The sequence below is a fragment of the Balaenoptera ricei genome, chromosome X (assembly GCF_028023285.1).
Source record: "Balaenoptera ricei isolate mBalRic1 chromosome X, mBalRic1.hap2, whole genome shotgun sequence".
NCBI lineage: Eukaryota > Metazoa > Chordata > Mammalia > Artiodactyla > Balaenopteridae > Balaenoptera > Balaenoptera ricei.
In genome coordinates this window covers 111,988,058-112,009,318 of record NC_082660.1, presented here as the reverse complement: position 1 = coordinate 112,009,318, position 21,261 = coordinate 111,988,058, and the positions used below count along the sequence as shown (strand labels likewise).

At 34.1% G+C, this 21,261-nt stretch overlaps 1 protein-coding gene across 1 annotated transcript; it reads right to left on the bottom strand.

Moving 5' to 3' along the window:
• Positions 1–1,740: 1,740 nt before the first annotated feature.
• LOC132357650 (short transmembrane mitochondrial protein 1-like) lies at positions 1,741–2,157 on the bottom strand. The gene has a single exon (XM_059911297.1). It carries the CDS (start codon positions 2,136–2,138, stop codon positions 1,995–1,997), a length of 144 nt encoding a protein of 47 aa, XP_059767280.1. The 5' UTR covers positions 2,139–2,157; the 3' UTR covers positions 1,741–1,994.
• Positions 2,158–21,261: the final 19,104 nt, after the last annotated feature.

Below are 21,261 nucleotides of genomic sequence, written 5' to 3'. Positions count from 1 at the left end.
TGGCTGGGTCATATGGTAGGCATAAGTTTAACGTTATGAGAAAGTAGAAGACATTTCCAAAGTGGTTATACCATATTATATATGCCCATCAACAACATATGAAATTCCTGGCTGTTGCACATCCTTGTTAACAATTGTCACTCTTTTTTTTTTTTTTTGACTAAAATCTACTATTTATTGGACAATTTGCAAAGCACTGTGCTACACTGCTACACATCACATACATTATTTCAACTGTTTCTCATGGAAGCCCTATGAGGTAGGTATTGTATCCACATCTTAAAGAGAACACAACAGTTTCAGAAAAATAAGCTGCTTGCCCCTGATCACACTGCAAGGGAGAAGCCAAACCATAATATGATCCTAACCTGTCTCACGCACCAGTACAACCTGACAGGGACAAAACTTATCTCCATGTATGAAAGATCCAGGTTTTCAAAGAGAAGTAGAATCACTTCATTTTATAATCACATTTAGTATCAGTGGCATCACTGTCTGAAAAAAAGGTCTCTAAACCATTCTTCCAGTTTACTAATTCTGCTAAAATGTCTTCAGAAATGGCATCATCAGTGAAGCTGCCCAACAAGCCCTCTAGAACAAAACACCCAATGAAATGGGCCCTTATTTATATTTACTGCAAATTACACTTCCAGGACTTTAGCTTGGAGCTATCCCCCTGCACAGATATGTATAATAACATTAGGTGTAAGGTTATCACTCTAATAGCAACAGATAGGAAACAACCTAAACATTCCTCAGGAGCAGATTAAATAAATTATGGTATATTCATTCAGTAGAACCTTATGTAGCCAAAAAAGGAAAGAGGTTCTTTGTTCCTTACCTACTAATATGGAATGACCTCCACTGGGGAAAACACTGTATACAGTTTGTTATCATTTGTATAAAAACCCCCACGTACGTGTGTTTGTTCAAGCACAAAATCTTTTGCAAAAGGATACAGGAAACTAGCGAGTGCCTGACTCCAGGGAGAGGAACTAGGAGCTGGGGGACAACGCAAATCACTTTGTATTGACCCAGGGGGAAAGTTATGTATTTAAAATTTGTTTTCAATTAAAAAAAATTATGGACTGATTATACACTTGAAAAATTACAAGAGTAATTTATGGTTGCAGAAGAAAAACCAAAGTCTTCTTATGAAAATCACTATAAAGTTATAACGTAAATAGATTTTTTTAAATGTAAAAAGGCATAAAATTTCCTTTATAGACAACTTCTCACTTATCTACCATGTAATGATAAATGTGCCTGTAATCCCATAAAATAAGTATGATTCTTACGAGAGAATAGAGCCAGATCAAATGCATCATTAAAAAAAAACATGCATACTAGACTATGAATTCTACTGAGAACAAAGGCCATTACTTTAAATACTTGTAAATTTCCTAGTTCCTGATAGGGTTTTCAGAACAGAGTTTCTTGGTTAATGAATAGCAAATTGATTTATTGGTTAAATTAGCAACTATGGAGCTTCCTGACAACAATATAAAATTAGTGGATAATTCACCAGAAACTAGCTTCTAGATTTTCATTTTAATTACTACTTTGAAACAACATAATTTAGTACCAAAGGTTTAAACACCCAATATAATTGCTAGACTGTGAAATCAGCATTATTTATATCTCATCAGCTATACAAAACTCATCAATTTTTCTTTTGAAAACGGTAGCAGAAATCCCAAAGAATAAAAGAGAGACTATTAATTAAAGGTCATATTTACTAATCTAGCACCATAATTCCATTCTCAGGACCTCCCAAGTGGCTGGAAGGAGGAAGGGAAGAAGTGAGGATGTTGGAAAAGTGAGGGTTGTTCTTAACTTGTGGCCCCATTTGTGCTGTAAGGCAATGCAGGGTCTAGCAAAGAAGAAAATTGCTGAGGCTGGAGATGAAAACAAAAGCTTTTGGTTCAGATGGTGAAGGAGGCCCTCAAGAACAGTAGAATCAGTTTATCCAGGAGGCAGTGCTGGAGTCGGCCTCATGAACTAGGGGGTTTCTTCTTGGCGTCCACGTCCTTTTTAATTTCTTCAGGTTTTTTAGACAAGTTTGGTATGTCATAGTTCTGAGCCAGATACATTCCCACCACGTTTCCAAGAGTAAATCCAAGCAGGAACTGGAGCATAGTGTCAGCAAGGAGGGCTCGAAGGGCCTCCCCCGGAGCGATGGGTCAACAATTGTCACTCTTAATTTTAGCCATTCTAGTCGGTGTAAAGTGGTATCCCATTGTGGTTATCATTTGTAGTTTCCTAATGATTAATGAAGGTGAGAATATTTTCATGTGCTTAGTTGCTGTTCATTTATATTCTTTGGTGAAGTGTCTTCAAATATTTCTCCCAGATTATACTGAGTTGTTTTTCTTCTTAGTATTTAGTTGTAAGAGTGCTATTTATAAAACATATTATAGATACTAGTTATTTGTCAATTATATATAGAAAGAATCTTTTCTCCCAGTCTGGAGTTTGACTTTTTATTTTCTTCATGTTACATTTCAAAGAGCAGAAGTTTTCATTTTGATGAAATGCAATTTATCTTTTTATTAGTTTTATGATTAGTGCTTTTGTGTCATCTCTAAGATATTTTTGCCTATCCCAAAGTCACAAAGATTTTCTCCTATAGTTTCATTTAGATGATTTATACTCTTAGCTCTTTCAGTTACACCTATGATCCATTCCAAATTTAGTTTTGTATATGGCATGAAATAAAGGTCAAGGTTCATTTTTTTCCACATGTATATTCAGTTAATTTAGCACTATTAACTTACTGGAAAGACTATCCTTTCCCCCATTGAATTTCTTGATAATTTTGTTGAAAATCAATTTATCATACATGTGTGGTTTTTTTTCTGGACTCTTTTGTGTTTCCTAGATCGATATGATCTATAATAATCTTTGAAACTAATTTTAGAGTAAATTTCGAAACCAGATAATGTGAGTCACCATACTTGTTACTCTTCTTCAAAATTGCTTTGACTATATAATTCCTTTGCATTTCCATATTAATTTCAGAATCAACTATTAACTTCGCTATAAAAGCTGCTGGGAATTTATTTGGGATTATAGGGAATCTATGGATTAGTTTGGGGAGAATTGACATGTTTACAATATTGAGACCTGCAATCCATGTACATGGTATATCACCTCATTTATTTAAATCTTTTAAAATTTCTCTCAGGAGTGTTTTTTGTTGTTTTTGTTTGTTTGTTTTGGTTTTTGTACACACTATTTAAGAGCCAGAGGAAGTTTCTTCCCCTTCCTAAACTGCTGGAAGTTTTTATCAGGAATAGGTGCTGAATTTTGTCAAATTCACTTTCTACATTCATAGGTAAAATTTTTTCTCCTTTATTATGTTATTATGGTAAAATATAATTGATTTTAAAATATCAAACCAGGCTTACATTCCTGGAATAAACACAATTGGTTATGATGTATTGATATTACCCCTCTAAGTACTGCTTCAGTTACATTCCCAAAATTTTGATATGTTGGGTTTTCATTTTCATTCAGTTCAAAACTTTATTATCTAATTCCCTTGTGATTTCTTCTTTGAACCATGGCTTATTTAAAGATTTGGGTTGTTTTTTTTTTTTTAATTTTTATTTTATTTTATTTTGATTCTTTTTTTTTTAATAATTAATTAATTAATTAATTAATTTTGGCTGCATTGGGTCTTCGTTGTCATGCGCGGGCTTTCTCTAGTTGCAGAGAGTGGGGGCCACTCTTCGTTGCAGTGCATGCACTTCTCATCATGGTGGCTTCTCTTGTTGCAGAGCATGGGCTCTAGGCGAGCGGGCTTCAGTAGTTGTGGCTTGCGGGCTCTAGAACACAGGCTCAGTAGTTGCAGTGCGTGGGCTTAGTTGCTCCAGGGCATGTGCGATCGTCCCAGACCAGGGCTCGAACCCGTGTCTCCTGCACTGGCAGGCGGATTCTTAACCACTGTGCCATCAGGGAAACCCTAAAGATTTGTTTTTAATATCTAAATATTTGGGGATTTTCCTAATATATTTCTGTTACTGATTTCTAATTTCATTGTGATCAGAAAACAAAATCTGTATGACTTTAATCCTTTAAAATGTATTAATACTTCTTTTTATCACAGACCATATTCCATATCTAAATGACTATGCCATATGCACTGGAATATAATGTACATTTTGCTTTTGGGGGTGTGCTTTATAAATGTCAATTAAGTCAACTTGGTTATTAGTGTTTTTTGTACAGATTTTGTGTGAACATAGTTTTTCATTTTGATGGAATAAATACCCAGCAGTAAGATTGCTGTTTTGTATGGAAACCTTATGTGTAGTTCTGTAAAAAATGCCAATCTGTTTCCCAGAGTGGCTGGATTATTTTACATTCTCACCAGCAATGTATGAGTGACCAGTTTCTCCAAATTATTACCAGCATTTGGGGTTGTGATTTTTAAATTATGGCTATTCTGATAGGTACCTAATAATATTACATTGTGGTTTTACTTTGCATTTCCTTAATACCTAATAAGATTGAACACCTTTTCATATGCTCACTTGCCATATGTATATCTTCTTAGGTGAAATATCTCTTTATGCCTTTTCTCATTTTCTAATTGGATTCTTTGGGGGTTTGTGTTGTTGAGATTTGAGAGTTCTTTATAGATTCTAGACATTAACCTTTGTTGGATATGTGGTTTGCAAATATTATCTTTTAGTCTGTAGCTTCTCTTTTCACCTCAAAAGGGTATTTCAGGAAGTGACATTTTCTAATTTTGATGAAGACCAATATATCATTTTTTCTCTATGAGTTATGAATTTGATATCCTCTAAGAACCTTTTCTAGCCCTAGATCCCAAAGAGTTTTCTTTTTTTCCCTAAAAGTTTCATAGTTTTACATTTGACATTAAAGTCTGTGATCCACCTTCAGTTAATCTGTACATAAGATGTGAGGTTTTGGTCAAGGTTCAATTATTTGGCTATGGATATGCAGTTGCTTCAGCACTATTTGTTGAAAAGGCTATCCTTAGCCCATTTAGTCTGTTTTACACCTTTAACGAAACTCTGTTGATGATACTTGTGTGCCTGTATTTTCAAGTTCTCTATTCTGTTCCATTGATCTATGTATCTTTCTCCACAATCACCACAGTCTTGATTACTGTAGCTATATAATAACTTTTAAAATCAAGTAGACTGATTGTTCCCACTGTATTCTTCTTCATGTAAGTTATTCTAGTTCTTTTGTTTAATATAAATTTTAGAATAATCTTGTCCAAATCTACAAAAATAATCTTGCAAGTATTTTGATAGAAATTGCATTAAACATGTATATCAATTTGGAGTGAATTGACATTTTTACTATTTGGGGTCTTCCACTCTATAAACATGGTATATCTCTCCATTTATTTAGATGTTATTCGATTACTGTCCTCATTGTTGGGTCGTTTTCAGCATACATCTTATACATGATTTGATTGATTTATACTCAAGTATTTCACTTTTTGGATGATTATAAATGGTGTTATGTTTTCATATTGATATCCATGTGTTTATTGCTAGTACATAAAAATGCGATTAATTTTTGTATATTTATCTCATGCCCTCTAACCTTGCTGAACTCACTTATAAGTTCTAGAACGTTTTATTGTAGATTCATTGGGATTTTCTACACAGTCAATCATGTCATCTGAAGATAGGGACAGTTTTATTTGTTCCTTTCTAATCTGTATGCCTTTTATTTCCCTATCCACTGGCTAGATTTTTTTCAGCACCATGTGGAATAAGAGTGGTGAGAGCAAACATCTTTGCCTTCACAGTCTTTCACCAATGAATAAAATACTAGCTATAGATTTTGCTAGACAGTCTTTATCAAGTTGAGAAAATCCCCCTCCATTCTGATTTTTCTGAGAGTTTTTACCATGAACGTGTGTTAAATTTTGTCAAGTGGTTTAACTGCATGAATTGGTATTATCATGTGATTTTTCTTCTTCAGCCTGTTAGTCTGGTGGATTACATTGCTTGATTTTTAAATATCGAACCAGCCTTGCATCACTGGAATAAATCCCAGTTGGTTATGGTGTATAATTCATTTTACATATTACTGAATTCTGTTTGCTAATATTTAATTAAGTTTTTTGTATTTATCCTAATTAGGGATATTGCTCTGTAGTTTTCTTTTCTTGTACTGTCTCTTTCTGGGTTTGACATCAGAGTAATACAAGCTTCATAAAATGAATTAGAAAGTGTTCCCTCCTCTTCTACTTTTAGAAGCAACTGTCTAGAATTGGTGTTTTATTTCTTCTTTAAATGAATTACAATTCACCAATAAAACATCTGGGACTGAAGATGTCCATTTGGGGACTGTTTTCATTATTAATTCAATTTCCTTAAATATTATGAGAGTATTCTGTACTTCATATTGAGTGAGCTGTGGTAGATTGTGTTTTTTGAGAAATTGTTCCATTTCATCAAATTTATTTGGTGTCAATTTTATTTTTATATTGCTGTTTGAAGTGTTCTCATATTATTCTTTTGATATCTTCAGGGTATGTAGTGATATGCTGTTTCATTCTCATTACTGAAAATTTGTCTCTCTCTCTTTTTTCATTTGCAGTCTTGACGAAGGTTTCTAAATCTTATTTTTTTCAGAGAACCAGCACTTTGTTTCATTGATTTACTCTACTGTTTTTCTGTTTTCAGTTTTACTGATTTCTGCTCTTTATTATTTCTTTCCTTCTGCCTACTTTGGATTTGGTCTGCTCTTCTTTTTTCTAGGATCTTGAGGTAGGAGCTCAGATTGATTTGAGACTTTTTATGTGCACTTCGTGCTCTAAAGTTTCCTTTTAGCACCACTTTTTCTACAAATTGTGATATGTTGTATTTTCATTCTCATTCAATTCAACGTATTTTCATTATTTCCATTGGAGACTTCCTCTTTGACCCATTGATAATTAGAGAGTACTTTGCTTAGTTTCCAAATGTTTGGAATTTTTCCTGTTTTCTTTCTGTTAGATTCCATTTTGAACTCTAATTAGATTACATTATGTTTGGAGAGTGTATTCTCTTTGATTTCAGTTGTTTTACATTTGTTAAAGTTTTTTTTAGAAGCCCAGAGTATGACCTATCTTGGTACACATGCCATAGCCACTTGAAAAGAATATGTATTCTGAGTTTTGGGGATAGAGTGATCTATAAATGTAAATGTAAATCAGATCTTATTGGTTACTAGTATTGTTGAGTTCTCCAACATCTTTGCTTATTTTCTGTCTGTTGTATCAATTGTTGAGAGAAGGATGTCAAAGACTCCAACCATAATTATAGATTTTTGTCTATTTTCAGTTTGATCAGTTTTCATCTTATATTTTTCAACTGTCTTTTTGGAGCATATGCATTCAGGGTTGCTAGGTTTTCTTAATGGATTAACCCTTTTACCATTATGTACTTACCCTGTTTTGGGTAGTTTTCTTCACTCTGAAGTCTATCTCAAGTTAGTATAGCCACTCCTGTTTTGCTAGGATTAATAATTAATGTTATTTTCCCATTCTTTTACTTTCAACATGCCTATACAATTATTTTTTAAGTTACTTTCTTAAAGACGGCATATAACTACATCATGCTTTTAAATCTAGTTTGTCAATCTTTTAACTGATGTGTTTAGACTACTTACATATTGATATATAATGGCTTATGTCAGCCATCATATTATTTGTTTTCTCTGGGTTCTCTCTGTTTTTATAGTGTTTTATTTTTTCTGCTTTCCTGTGAGTTAATTGAATATATTTTAAAATTCATTTTTATCTGCAGTGGTTTTTTAAGTGTCTCTTTGTATCATATTTGTGGGGGTTGCTCTAGTTATTAACAAAATAAAAATAAAATTATATATACATAACATCACAGTGTGCTGGTGTCATTATTTTACCAGTATATATATTTTACCATTATTTTACCAGTATAAACCTTAATTCCCACCTCCCTTTACTCTCCTACATTAAAATTGTTTTAAATATTTCCTCTATATACATTTAGAACTGCATTGGACAGTGTTATAAGTTTGCTTCAACTGAAAAACATAATTTAGAAAATTCAAGAGGAGAAGAAAAGCCTATTGTATTTACCCAACACCTTCCTGATGTCCCAAGATTCCTTTTTATCATTTCCTTTCTGTGTAGCCAACTTCCTTTAGCCACTCTTTTAGGGTAGAATTGCTGGTGAAAGAACCCCTTAATTTTCGTTCATATGAAAATATCTTGATTTCCCCTTCATTCCTGAAAAATGTGTTGTGTGATATAAGGTTCTGGACTGATAGTTCTTTTCTTTTGGCACATGAAAAAATGTGCCATTTCTTTTTGGCCTCCATGGTTTGTGATGAGAAATTTAGTCATTCAAATTCCATTTCTACTATAGCTTGGCCTTTTCAAGACTTTGTCTTTAGTTTCAGAAATTTAATTATGATTAGCCTTAGTGTGGATTTATTTACATTTATCTTCTTTGGTATTCACTTACCTTCTCAATTATGTAAGTTTATGTCTTTTGCCAAATTTGGAAAATTTTCAGACATTATTCTCTCAAGTATTTTTTTAGTCCTGCACTCTTTCTTTTCTCTTTCCAGGGCTCCAATATGTGGCTATTAGATCTTTTGTTATAATTCCACAGGTACCTGAGGTTCTGTTAATTTTTTGCCTATTTCATCTCTATTGTTCAGATTAGGTAATTTCTACAGTTCTGTATCCCTGTTCACTGATTCTTTATTCTGTTCCTTCCCTTCTGTCACTGAGTCAATCTACTACCTTTTTAAATTTCAGTTACTATGTTTTTCAGTTCTAAAATTTTTATTTCCTTCTTTATATCTTCTCTCTTCTGATATTTTCTATTTCTTTGCCAAGGCTATTTTCTCAATTGTTTCAAGCACATTTGTATGCTTGAAACACTATACCCACACTTCAATTACTCATTGAGGCATTTTTTTGATGGTTATTTAAAACCTTTGTCAGATAATTCTAACATCTCTGTTATCTTGGTGTTGGCATCTATTGATTGACTTTTTAATTAACATTGTTATCTTCCTAGTTCTTAATGTGATGTTATTTTTATTGTAATTTGGACATTTTGTGTTTTACAGTTTTTTAATTTTGTGTTCTACATTATGAGATATATCTTTTTAAAATACTTAGTTTTAGCTGGCTTCTTCTGACATTGCTCTATCAAAACAAGGGCCGGGACAGGAAGGGTTGCTGTCTTGTTACTGCCAGTTGGAGGAAAAGGAGGTTCTTCATTACTGCTGGGCCATGGGAGTTCTATCTCCTTATATGACCTCCACTGAAACCACAGAGGGAGTGGCCTCATTACTCCTAGGCAGTGGTGAATGTCCTAGGCTTTTTATGACATCACCACAGTAGGGAGAGGCTAGAGTACCTAGTAACTGTTGATGCGGCTGGAATTCTAGGCTTCCCACATTGTTTCCATTGACACTGTAGTGAGGAGCTTATTACTTCTGCACAATGATGACAGTCCCAGGTTGGTACTTGACATTCTCTTACATTATCTTGGCAAGTGTATTCAGGTGCCTCATTGTAGCCTTGTGAGCACAGAAGTCTAAGCTTCCCACCCAGCCTCTGCAGGCATGGATAGGGGTAAGAATACAGTTTTTTCTGTGGTGTTTGGATGAAAGAACAGTTTTTTCTAAAAGCGTTCTGTCTTTCTAAGCTATCCCTGTCCTGGTCCTTTAGCAAGAGAGTCAGTTCTTGGTGGAACTCTTTGTGTATGTGTCCATTGGTATTTCTGGGTTGCTGGTTTCTTCTGATCCAAATCTGAGATATGTGTAGAAAAAAGAAAACCCAGTGAGTTTACCACCGTATCATCCCTTGGGTCCTGAGTTCTCTAGCTGAACTGCCTTCTTTCTACCTTTCAGTCTCCTTATGTTTGTTTTACATATAATATTCAGGGTTTTCAGTTTTACTTAGTAGGAGGAATAGGGGAAAGTATGTCTACTCCATCTTCCTAGAAACAGAATTCTACAGTTTTTTTTTGATCCTGACATTTAGTTAATTTTGTAATTTCCAGTAACAAAGAGAGAAACTTAAGATTGTTATGATTATCATGAGGAAATTTTTTTTAACTAGAAAACACAAGTCTGACACAAAAATCTCCTTAGGTGCTATTTTTTGTTGTTGTTGTTCATTTTAAGCACATTCAGGGACTTCCCTGGTGGTGCAGTGGTTAAGAATCTGCCTGCCAACACAGGGGACGGGGGTTCGAGCCCTGGTCCGGGAAGATCCCACATGCCGTGGAGCAACTAAGCCTGTGTGCCACAACTACTGACCCTGTGCTCTAGAGCCCGTGAGCTACAACTACTGAAGCCCGCATGCCACAACTACTGAAGCCCTGCGCCTAGAGCCGGTGCTCTGCAACAAGAGAAGCCACCACAATGAGAAGCCCACGCACCACAACGAAGAGTAGCCCCCGCTTGCAGCAACTAGAAAAAGCCCACACGCAGCAAGGAAGACCCAACAGAGACAAAAATAAATAAATAAATGTATTTTAAAAAAAAATAAGCACACTCAAATTTTTTTTTTGTTCCTATGAACCAAAGTTATCCATACATAGTTTTGATGATCATACAATATTATTTTCCACACTGTTCTATGACATTTGGGCTTTTTCCAGCTATCATTAGACTTACCAGGAAACACTGTGCATACATATAGTATACTTTGAATTACTGTTCAAAAATTGCTTTATCTACTTCACCTGATACATATGGTTATTTTTTTTCCAGCTATAAATGGATTTTTTCTAGAAAAAATGGTGAAAAAACATGAAATTATCTGAGTTGTCTTTATGTTCAGGTGCAAGTGCTAGCAAGACAACAGTCAAATTGTAAAAGTAGTAATAAAAATAGTCTTCCTATCTTTATTTGAATTCCCCCTTTACGTAAACCAACTGTTTAGTAATTTCCACTGAGTTATCTTACCTGTGCTTTCGCTCCACCTGCATTACCAAATATCCTGGACATATCAATTTTAAAAGATGAGACAATTTACAACTGACATGTAAAGATATCCATACACATCATTAAGTGAAAAGAACTGGTTACAGAAGAATATGTGTAACGTGATTATTTTTGTAGAAAACAAAAATGTGCATAAATATGTAAGCTTTATATATGCAGAGAGAAAAGCTCAGAAGGAAAAACACTATACATTCAACAAGGGGTTGGCAAACTTTTTCTGAAAAGAGTCAGATAAAAAGTGTTTTAGAATTTGCGGGCCACATGGCATCTGTCACAACTATACAGCTCTATCATTGTAGCATGAAAGCACAACAGACAATATGTAAATGAATGATCATGCCTGTGTTCAAACAATACTGTATTTATGGATCCTGAAATTTGAATTTCCTGTAATTTTCATGTGAGACAAAATATTCTTCTCTTGATTGTTTTAAATCATTTAAAAATGAGAAATAATTTTAGTTTGTAACCCATAAAAAAAAGCAGGCTAGATTTGTCCCACAGGCTTTAGTTTGCCAACTCCTGCTCAAAATAATTAGCTCTTACATTGTGAGGTACAATTTTTTTGGAGGTTGTGGTGGGTGAAAGCACTTTTTATTTTATACTTAATAAACTTTCAAATTATTTAAAAATTTTAGAGCAAATTTGTGTTACTTTTAATAAAAATAAAAATATTTTATACTGAACAACAAAATGTTGGTTTTCCGATAGGAGCTAGTAGAATTCTAGAATGGATACTTCCTACTTCTTTGGTAGATAGCTTTGTTATCATTGTTAATTTTCCTCACTATCACCTAAACTAAAATAGAATTTTTCTGGGAGAAATATATAGGTATAAATATAGATGATACAGATTTAGATTAGATATAGATACAGATATTACTTAGACCTGAAATCATCTTTGGTGGATAAAGACTGAATGATTTCCCCCTAAGTTTGGGAACAAGGCAAGAATGTACTCTCACCACTTTTATTCAACAATGTACAATGGGTTGTAGTTAGTGCAACAAGCAAGAAAAATAGCTAAAAAGGCATACAGATTGGAAAAAAGGAGATAAGATTCTTATTTGTTTACAGACTCTATTTATTTCTTTATTTATGGTCACAGATTTAGAAAATCCCAAAAAGTCTACATAAAAGCAACTAAAACTAATAAGTGAGTTTAATAAGGTCACAAGATACAGGATGCTATAGAATGAATGTTTGTGTCCCCCCAAATATATATGTTGAAATCTAATGCTCAATGTGATGGTATTAGGAGGTGTGGCCTGTAGGAGGTGCTTATTATGTCATGAGGGTGGAGCCCTCTTGAACTGAAATTAGTGCTTTTATACAAGAGATCCTACAGAGCACCTTAGCCCCTTCCACTATGTATGAACACAGTGAGAAGTCAACAGTGTGCAACACCGAAGAGTGCCTTCATCAGAACCCCAACCATGCTGGCACCCTGATCTTGGACTTCCAGCCCCCAGAACTGTGAGAAATAAATTCCTGTTGTTTATAAGGCACCCAGTTTATGGTAGTTTTGTTATAGCAGCCCAAATGGATTGGGTCAATACAGGGTCAATACACAAAAATTTACTGCATTCCATACGCAAACAGTGGAGAATAGGTAATAGAAATTTATTAAATAAAAAGTACCATTTACAATGACATCAAAAATATAAAATATTTAGGGATATATCTAACAAAATATGTATGTTGAAAACTATAAAGCATAGGTAAAAGAATTAAAAACATATAAATGGAGAGATCTACCATGTTAATGACTTAAAATTCAATATGTTTGAGATATCAATTCTTCCCCAAATGATCTATATATCCCAGAGTAATCCCAAACAAAATCCCAGCATGCTTTTCTTAGTAGAAATGGAAAAGCTAATTCTAAGTCTTATATGGAAAAACAAAGAACCTAGAATAGCCCCACCCAAAAGATAAAAGAACAAAGTTGGAGGACTTACAGTACCAGATTTTAAAACTTACTATAATGGTAGACTAATCAAGATAATATAGTGTTGGCACAAGGCTAGACATACACCAATGGAACACAATAGAGAATCCAGAAATAAACCTATACATATATGGTCAACTGCTTTTCAACAAAGTTGACAAAGTACTCAATGGAGAATGAAGAAGCTTATCAATAAATTGTGTCAGAAGAACTGAGTATCCATATAGAGGGAAAAAAACACTCAACCCATATCTTGCACCATCTACTAAATTTAACTCAAAATGGATCATAAACCTGTATATAAGACCTAAAACTACAGAAGTTCTAGAGAAAACATGGAGCAAATCTTCGTGACCTTGGGTTAGGCAAAGATCTCTCAGTAAAATCACAAAAAGCAAAAATGATAAAAGAAATATTTGCTGAATTTTAAACTTCTCATCCTTTAAAGATGATGTTTAAAAAATAAAAGGACAAGTCACATACTAGGAGAAAATATTTGGACATATATTTCTGATAAAACTCATATCCAAAATATATAAAGAATTCAAACTACTCAATAATAAGAAAACAGAAAACCCAGCAATAAAATGGACAAAAGATTTAAACAGACACTTCACTCAAGAAAAGATATAGATGGCCAAAATGCATATGAAAACATGGTCAGCATCATTGGTCATTGGAAAAATGCAAATTGAAACCACAAGAAAATATTACTACACACCTTTTAGAATAGTTAAACAATTTTTTTAAAACTGACAATACCAAGTGCTGGAGAGTGTGGAACAACTGAAATTCTCAGATAATGCTGGCGGAAATGCATAATGGTAAAGCCATTTTGGAAAACAGTTTGCCAGATACTTATAAAGTAAAACATACACATACTCACCATACTACTCACCAATCCCTGTTCCTGAGTATTTATCCACATGTAAACACAAAGGTCTATGCTCGAATATCTATGTAGTTCCTTAAAAACTGGAAATAATCCAAATGTTGGTCAGTTGCTAAATGGATGCACAAATTGTGGGACCTCAATAAATAGAATACTACTCCTTAATAAAATCAATCAAACTACTGATTCATGCAACAACAATGATGAATCTCAAAAGCATTATGTTAAGTGAATGAAGCCAGAAACAAAAGACTACACATTCCATTTATATGATATTCTGGAAAAAGTTAAACTGCAGGGACAAAAATCAGTTCAGGGAATAGGGTAGATGAAGTGATTGATTACAAAGTGGAATAAGGGAACCTTTTAGAATGATGAAAATATTCTATAACTTAATTTCAATAGTGGTTATATGACCATCATGGTTACATAAATAACATACATGGTTACATATCACTCAAACCCATTAAACTGTACATCTAGGGACTTCCCTGGCGGTCCAGTGGTTGGGACTTCGCCTTCCAAAGCAGGGTGTGCAGGTTCGGTCCCTGGTTGGAGAGCTAAGATCCCACGTGCCTCTCAGCCAAGAAGCCAAAACATAAAATAGGAGCGATATTGTAACAAATTCAATAAAGACTTTAAAAAAAAACTGTACATCTAAATAGGAACAATGTTACTGTAAGTAAATTAGACCTTAGTAAACCTGACATTAATAAAATATCAAAGTTTCAAATATTATAAATTTGGAGATTTTTATTTAGATATTCGATAGAACTTTGAAAACCTGCTTTTTGTGAAATATTCAAGTATATGGACCATAGTTTACAAAGTATACTTCTAAGTGGAAGATTATATTAATTGCTCAAATAGAAATAGTACCTTTATTATTTTGTTTTGGGTTCATCACATTTATCATGAAATCATTAAAACAATTATCTTTTTTCCTTTCCCTAAAGGTGAAAACTATAAACACTAGTACTAGTATTTAACACTTGTACTAAAAGCAAAGGATTATACTTAATATTATTTTTTTCTCTTTACAGTTTTGGAAAATTATTTTGTAAATGTCACGGGTAGTCATTTGTTTCTGAAATTTATTCTTAAAAACTTTAGGAAAAAAAACCTCAGCTCATTCTGCTAGAACAAATGTTGCTTTATTATACAATTATCAGCTTCAGAAATTACTTCCTACAGATTTGTCTAGTCCAGCTGAAAATGCATTCTGTGATTTCTTTGGGCCCATATGCAAATATCTTTGGTGAAAATAAACATTCCCTTTGGAACCTGTAGATTCTTATGAATTAGGGTAGTAGGTACTAAACTATGCACTGAAATTCAAGGAGCTCTAGAAAGAAACTACCTGACAGAATCTATTTTCTCTGTTTGTTGGCTACTGATATGAGAAATCCCACTAATGTCCATCTGCTTAAGATGCAAGTGCTGTTGGAAGAGAAAACCAATAATTTCTCAACACCTTAGTGTTAATAATATTAATTTGTTTATTTTTCTCTATCAGTTAGAGTAAGGAATCAATTTGAAAACCTTGGAGGAGTGAGGAGGGTGCTAAAAGTGAGAAGAAAGGATCAAGAAAGGAGAAGATTGGCCCACAGAAGAAAAACTTCTACTAACCTCACAATACTGCCTGGTACTAATTGTTTAAGGTTAAATGTGACTGTCTCTCTACAAAGTTCCTGAATGATGATAATTTTTTTCCTTTATATTGTCAATAAAATCATTATTTTAAGATACAAATAATTTTAACAGCTACCATACATTTGTCCTTTTTTTATTTACCAAGTTTTACTTTCATAACTCACACACTCACTTTATTGGATTCCAAGAGCACAATGGAAAGAACGGGCAACATGTATATCATTCACTGAACATATGTCTTATTAAAAAAAAAAAAAAAAGCAATCAATACAGGATACTTTACTCCTATTTGTAACGCTGCAATGTGTGGTGTTTCAACAGGAAAAAATAGTGATGGTAAGCTTTTTCATTCTTTAAGTCTTCAGCAAGGTAAGAAATATGGCCACTTTTAAGGCTGTATTCATTTTTAATGATATAGCTTTTGGTAAACAGTAATGTTCTAGCCTTAAGAAACTGTATATATAGCTTAAATATCAGTTTCATTGGAGATCCATGCCTTTGTTCTACTGTGCTCATCAAGTAAGATGAGGTGCCACTGATTTTCTAAGTAAATTTTAGATTTCTGACTACCTATGAATTTTTTTTTTTTACTCTGTATAGGAGAGAGCCATCAGCTTCATCATCCACAAGCAGTTATTAACATCTTAAAAAGTACTTTTCATACATTCAACTTCAGTTCCAAGAATATCACCCCAATATATTAATAAAATTCTATTTTATTTTCTAATCATGGTTTGGAAAATTATAGTTGAAGGTGTAATGGAAAATTACAGGTCTGGAAGGGATGGCAAGGACCTCTTATATTATAATGTTAAAAAAAATTACTTCTCTCTCTTTTTTAGATTACATGGTGAACATATTTTATCAAATCAATTCTCATAGATACTATATATGGATACAATGTTAACAGAGTAATACATTTATTTATAAATACTATATAAAGATATTATATATGGGTATATAGATACCATATGTGGGTATCATTTATAGATACTATATATGGATACTACTAACTCCTAATAAATCATCTTGAGGTAGTTAGAGCATGTTTGTTAATTAGTTCTTGGGACTTTGTTATAAACCTTAAAAATCTAAATTCTGTACATATGGGTACCTAGCTTTGGGAACCCAGTCTTACGGTAAGATGTTATAATGAAAATTGTGTCATTTTAATTTTAATTTATAAAAGATTCTCAGTGTTTGAGTCTCATTTGCAAAGCTCAAATAAATAGATGATTATTTATTCTATAGTTAAGAAACAGCCCAATGACAATTCCATATTTAATATCCATGTCATAAGAGTATTAGGCAAATTTAAAAGGTCATAAAACATCGTCACACAATGTATTGCTGATTAGCTCAACTGGATATACTAACAGGCCTAATAGGTCAAGATCATGTGGTAAGATGACATCAGCAAAAATGACAGAAAGAACCTCTAAAAAACTGCTCCTTCATAAAAGCAATGAGAACATTGGCAAGAAATTGTCAAATCGGTTTTTTCAGAAACATGAGAACTAACCAAAGTCTTGCAGAAATCTAGGTAGTGTTTATTAAAAAAAAAAAAAAAAAAAAAACAGCTGAATTTCAGTAATAACAGCAAGCTCTGTGGTGTTTTAAACTTCCCCTATTCTCATCTGCCCCTCTACCAGATCAGCAGTACTCCTGAAAATCAACAGCACACAATCATAATGAAAACCAAAAGCCTTGCAGGAACCACAGGAGGCAATAAGGAGTTTGAGATCCTTCTAAGCCCCATTCCCAGAGGATTATCATTATTTGACCTGTTGGCTATTCCCTGAAAGATCTCACTTCCAAGAATGTCTTTATTTTAGGAGCTTATCCAGTGTGAAAGCCTTTTGCCCAGGAGCCTTGGTCAAAGACAACTGCAGGCAATTATGGCTGCCTAGGTCGGTGTATACCAGTTGGGGCAAACAACAGATTATCCAAAAAACTTAAAAGTAAAAACTTTTGAATAAGGAGGCTTGAGAAGCTATGAAATATTCCTGGGAATTTAGAAGTCCATGTGTATAGGGCTGTGTACAGCCCGGTACTGTGTACATAGTCAAGAAAGATCTGAGAAGGCCCTTATTTCTCATAGTTGGCTAACCTTGAGGCTCTGCAGAAGCAGGAAATAGAGACTAAGGCAGAGTTTTTAACTGTTTGGTTGAGTGTTGAAGGCATGCCTCAACAAACACACAGAGCCCCTTGGTGAAGACTGAGAAACGTATTGGTTCTATGCATTTAAGGAAATCTTGGCTAATCTTGGCTAATCATTAGCTAATCACTAAACTAACCAAGCAGAGACTTCTGTGGCCATACACAACAAAGGAAACGGACTTTACAGAATTGGTCCATAAAAGTCACCAAGCAAGCACAACAACTAATAGCAAAAATAGCAAACCTGGAGAGGGTGGAGAATCTGATATCCAGAGTTGCTACATTATATTATTTAAAACATTCAGTTTTCAATTGAAAAAGGCAAGACATGCAATGAAATAGGAAAATATAGCCCATTCACAGGAAAAAAGGAATCAGTAGAAACCAATCCTGAGGAAGCCCCAGACTTAGTAGATAAAGATTCTAAACCAGCTATTTGAAATATGTTCAAAGTAAATGTGTCTAGAGAATTAAAGTATGAGAATGATGTCTCACCAAAGACAGAACTTAAAGAAAGAGATAGATATAAAAAGAGACAGATAGAAATGCTTAAACTGTAAAGTGAAAAATTCCACTAGAGAAGCTCAATGTAAGATTTGAGAAGGCGGAAGAATCATTGAACTTAATGATAGATCAACTGAAATTATCCAGTCTGAGGAGAAGAAAGAAAAAGGAATGAAAAAAATTGAACACAGCCTAAGAGACCTGTGGGATGCCATCAAAAGTACCAAAATATGCATGAGGAGAGTCCCAGAAGGAGAGGAGAGACAAGAGTCAGAAAAAAATTTCAAGAAAGAATAGCATAAAATTTCCCAAATTTGATGAAAGACATTCATCTAACATCCAAGAATCTCAACAAATTCCAAGTAGGATAATCTCAAAAAAATCCACACCTAGACACGTTGAAAGAAAGCTCTCTAAAGAGAAAGTCTTGAAAATAGAAAGATGGAACCCATTTATTATGTATAAGGGATCCTCAATAAGATTAACAGCCAATTTCTCATCAGAAACCACAGAGGCCAGGAGGCAGTGTGATGGCATATTCAAAGTGCCGAAAGAAAATTACTGCCAACCAAAAATTCTATATCCAGCAAAAGTATTCTTAAAAAATGAAGGCGAAATTAAGACATTTCCAGATAAGCAAAAACTGTGAGAATTTATTGCTAGCAAAACCACTCTAGAAGAAATACTAAACAGAGTGTTTCTAGCTGAAATGAAAAGGCTGTTAGACAGCAGCTCATATCTAATGAGGAAATAAAGAACATAATAGGTAAATATTAAAGACAATATAAAATGCATTCTTGTTTGTAACTGTTTTTTTTCCATCTAATTTAAAAGACAAATCTGTTTGACAGGCATAAAATATATATAAATGTAACTTGTGTGACAATAAAAGCACAAAAGATGGGGTGGGAAATGGAGCTACATAGGAGCAAAGTTTTTATATACTATTCACATTATGTTGGTATTAATAAGAAATAGATTGTTTCAAGTCAACATATTAATTGTTATCCGTATGGCAACCACTACAAAAATAACTCAAAAACCAGTGAAAGAAATGTGAAGATAATTAAAATGGTACATTAGAAAATATCTAACACAAAAGAAGGCAGAAACAGAGAAACAAAAGAAAAAGACATAATACAAATTAAAAAACATAAATCACACATAATTAGACTTCTTTACTGCAAGACTTCTCAAATCTTTTAAAATGTTAATGGATATTATGAAGCTTCAATAATGGGATATAGTATGCAGAAATTTCCAAACATGTTTGGACACAGAACTATTTTTTCAAAGATTATTCCATAGGTCTAATGTTCCATTCAGAATACTCTTTAAAACATACTAAATTAAATCTTTATAACATAGAACAACAACAAAAATCTGTCATCCTGGGGCTTCCCTGTTGGCGCAGTGGTTGAGAATCTGCCTGCTAATGCAGGGGACACGGGTTCGAGCCCTGGTCTGGGAAGATCCCACATGCCGCGGAGCAACTAAGCCCGTGAGCCACAATTACTGAGCCTGCGCGTCTGGAGCCTGTGCTCCGCAACAAGAGAGGCCGTGATGGTGAGAGGCCCGCGCACCGCGATGAAGAGTGGCCCCCGCTTGCCGCGACTGGAGAAAGCCCTCGCACAGAAACGAAGACCCAACACAGCCATAAAAAAAATAAATAAATAAAAATTTAAAAAAAAAAAAAATCTGTCATCCCTTTTGTGAGTCATAATTCATATGCTTGAAAATGAATTTTGACAGTATTCTCGGGACATAAGAAGTAAATTTCTTACTATCTTTCTTATGTAAAACAAGATGAGAGTTTTATTTTATTTACGAGAGCTCATACTGGCAGATACTGTATATCAGAAAGTAGATTAGAATCAAGCAAAGAGGGACTTCCCTGGTAGTCCAGTGGTAAAGAATCCACCTTCCAATGCAGGGGACGCAGGTTTGATCCCTGGTCGGGGAACTAAGATCCCACATGCCACAGGACAACTAAGCCCACATGCCACAACTACTGAGCTCACGCACCTCAATGAGAGAGTCCGCATGCCGTAAACTACACAGCCCACACGCTCTGGAGCCCATGCACCACAACTAGAGAGAGAAAACCCGCATTCAACAAATAGAGAGAGAAAACCCGCATGTCACGACTACAGAGAAGCCCAGGTACCACAACTAGAGAGAAGCCCATGCACTGCAACAAAGAGACCATGCGCTGTAATGAAAAGATCCCGCATGGCTCAATGAAGATCCCGTGTGCCGCAATTAAGACCTGATGCAGCCAAAGAAAAAAAATAAGGAAAATAAATTAAATAAATATTTTTTAAAAAAGAATCAAGCAAAGAGTAGAATGGAGGGAAAGGAAGTAGTTGCTTGGGCTTGTGAGTCTGATAGAATTGCTAGCCAGTTACACACTTTATAACATCGGTTAAATGGCTTAATTTAGTTAAGACTCTATTTTCTCCTTTGTAAAATAGAAGGTGATAATACCTAGCTCATAAGATGGCTGAGAGGAGTAGAAAACAGAAACATCTAATTATATCAAACATCTTATTATGGCATCTGGCACATAGTAAGTACTCAAATATTACTCATATATGAATCCATAGGTAGCATGAGTAACATGCTACAGTAGGTCCAATAAATGCTTCCATCAACATCCTACCAGTGCCATGGCTCATTCTCAGAATACTCAGACGGTTGTTTGTTTTTTTTTTCAGTTATTTTGTGTAAGATTTTCTGTTAAATAATGATTGCATCCATTAGTGAAAATGCAGCAGCTACTATACAAGTAAATGGTTCATGTGAAAGGTGTGAGCTGTAGCTACTCTTTTAGATTAGTAACCATGTCAGAGGAATGTTTGTCTGTACAGAGACAGGCAGTGCGGGAATAAAATGTCACCTATAAGAGGTGGATGTAAGTCAGTAACCATTGCCACATATAGTCTCCTGCCAAGGAAAGTAAATCAAAAAATTAAAATAGTAGCTACTATTTACTGAGCACGTACTATGTGCTTAAATTGTACTTTACCTCAATTACCTCATTTTTTCTTCACAACAGCTTTATGAGGTTGCAAAACTGCTATCTCGGCCTTTAAAAAGTGAATACAATTAT

What these genes read in the sequence shown, in the direction of transcription:
- LOC132357650 (XM_059911297.1), bottom strand. Translation starts at nt 2,138, where the DNA reads ATGCTCCAGTTCCTGCTTGGATTTACTCTTGGAAACGTGGTGGGAATG.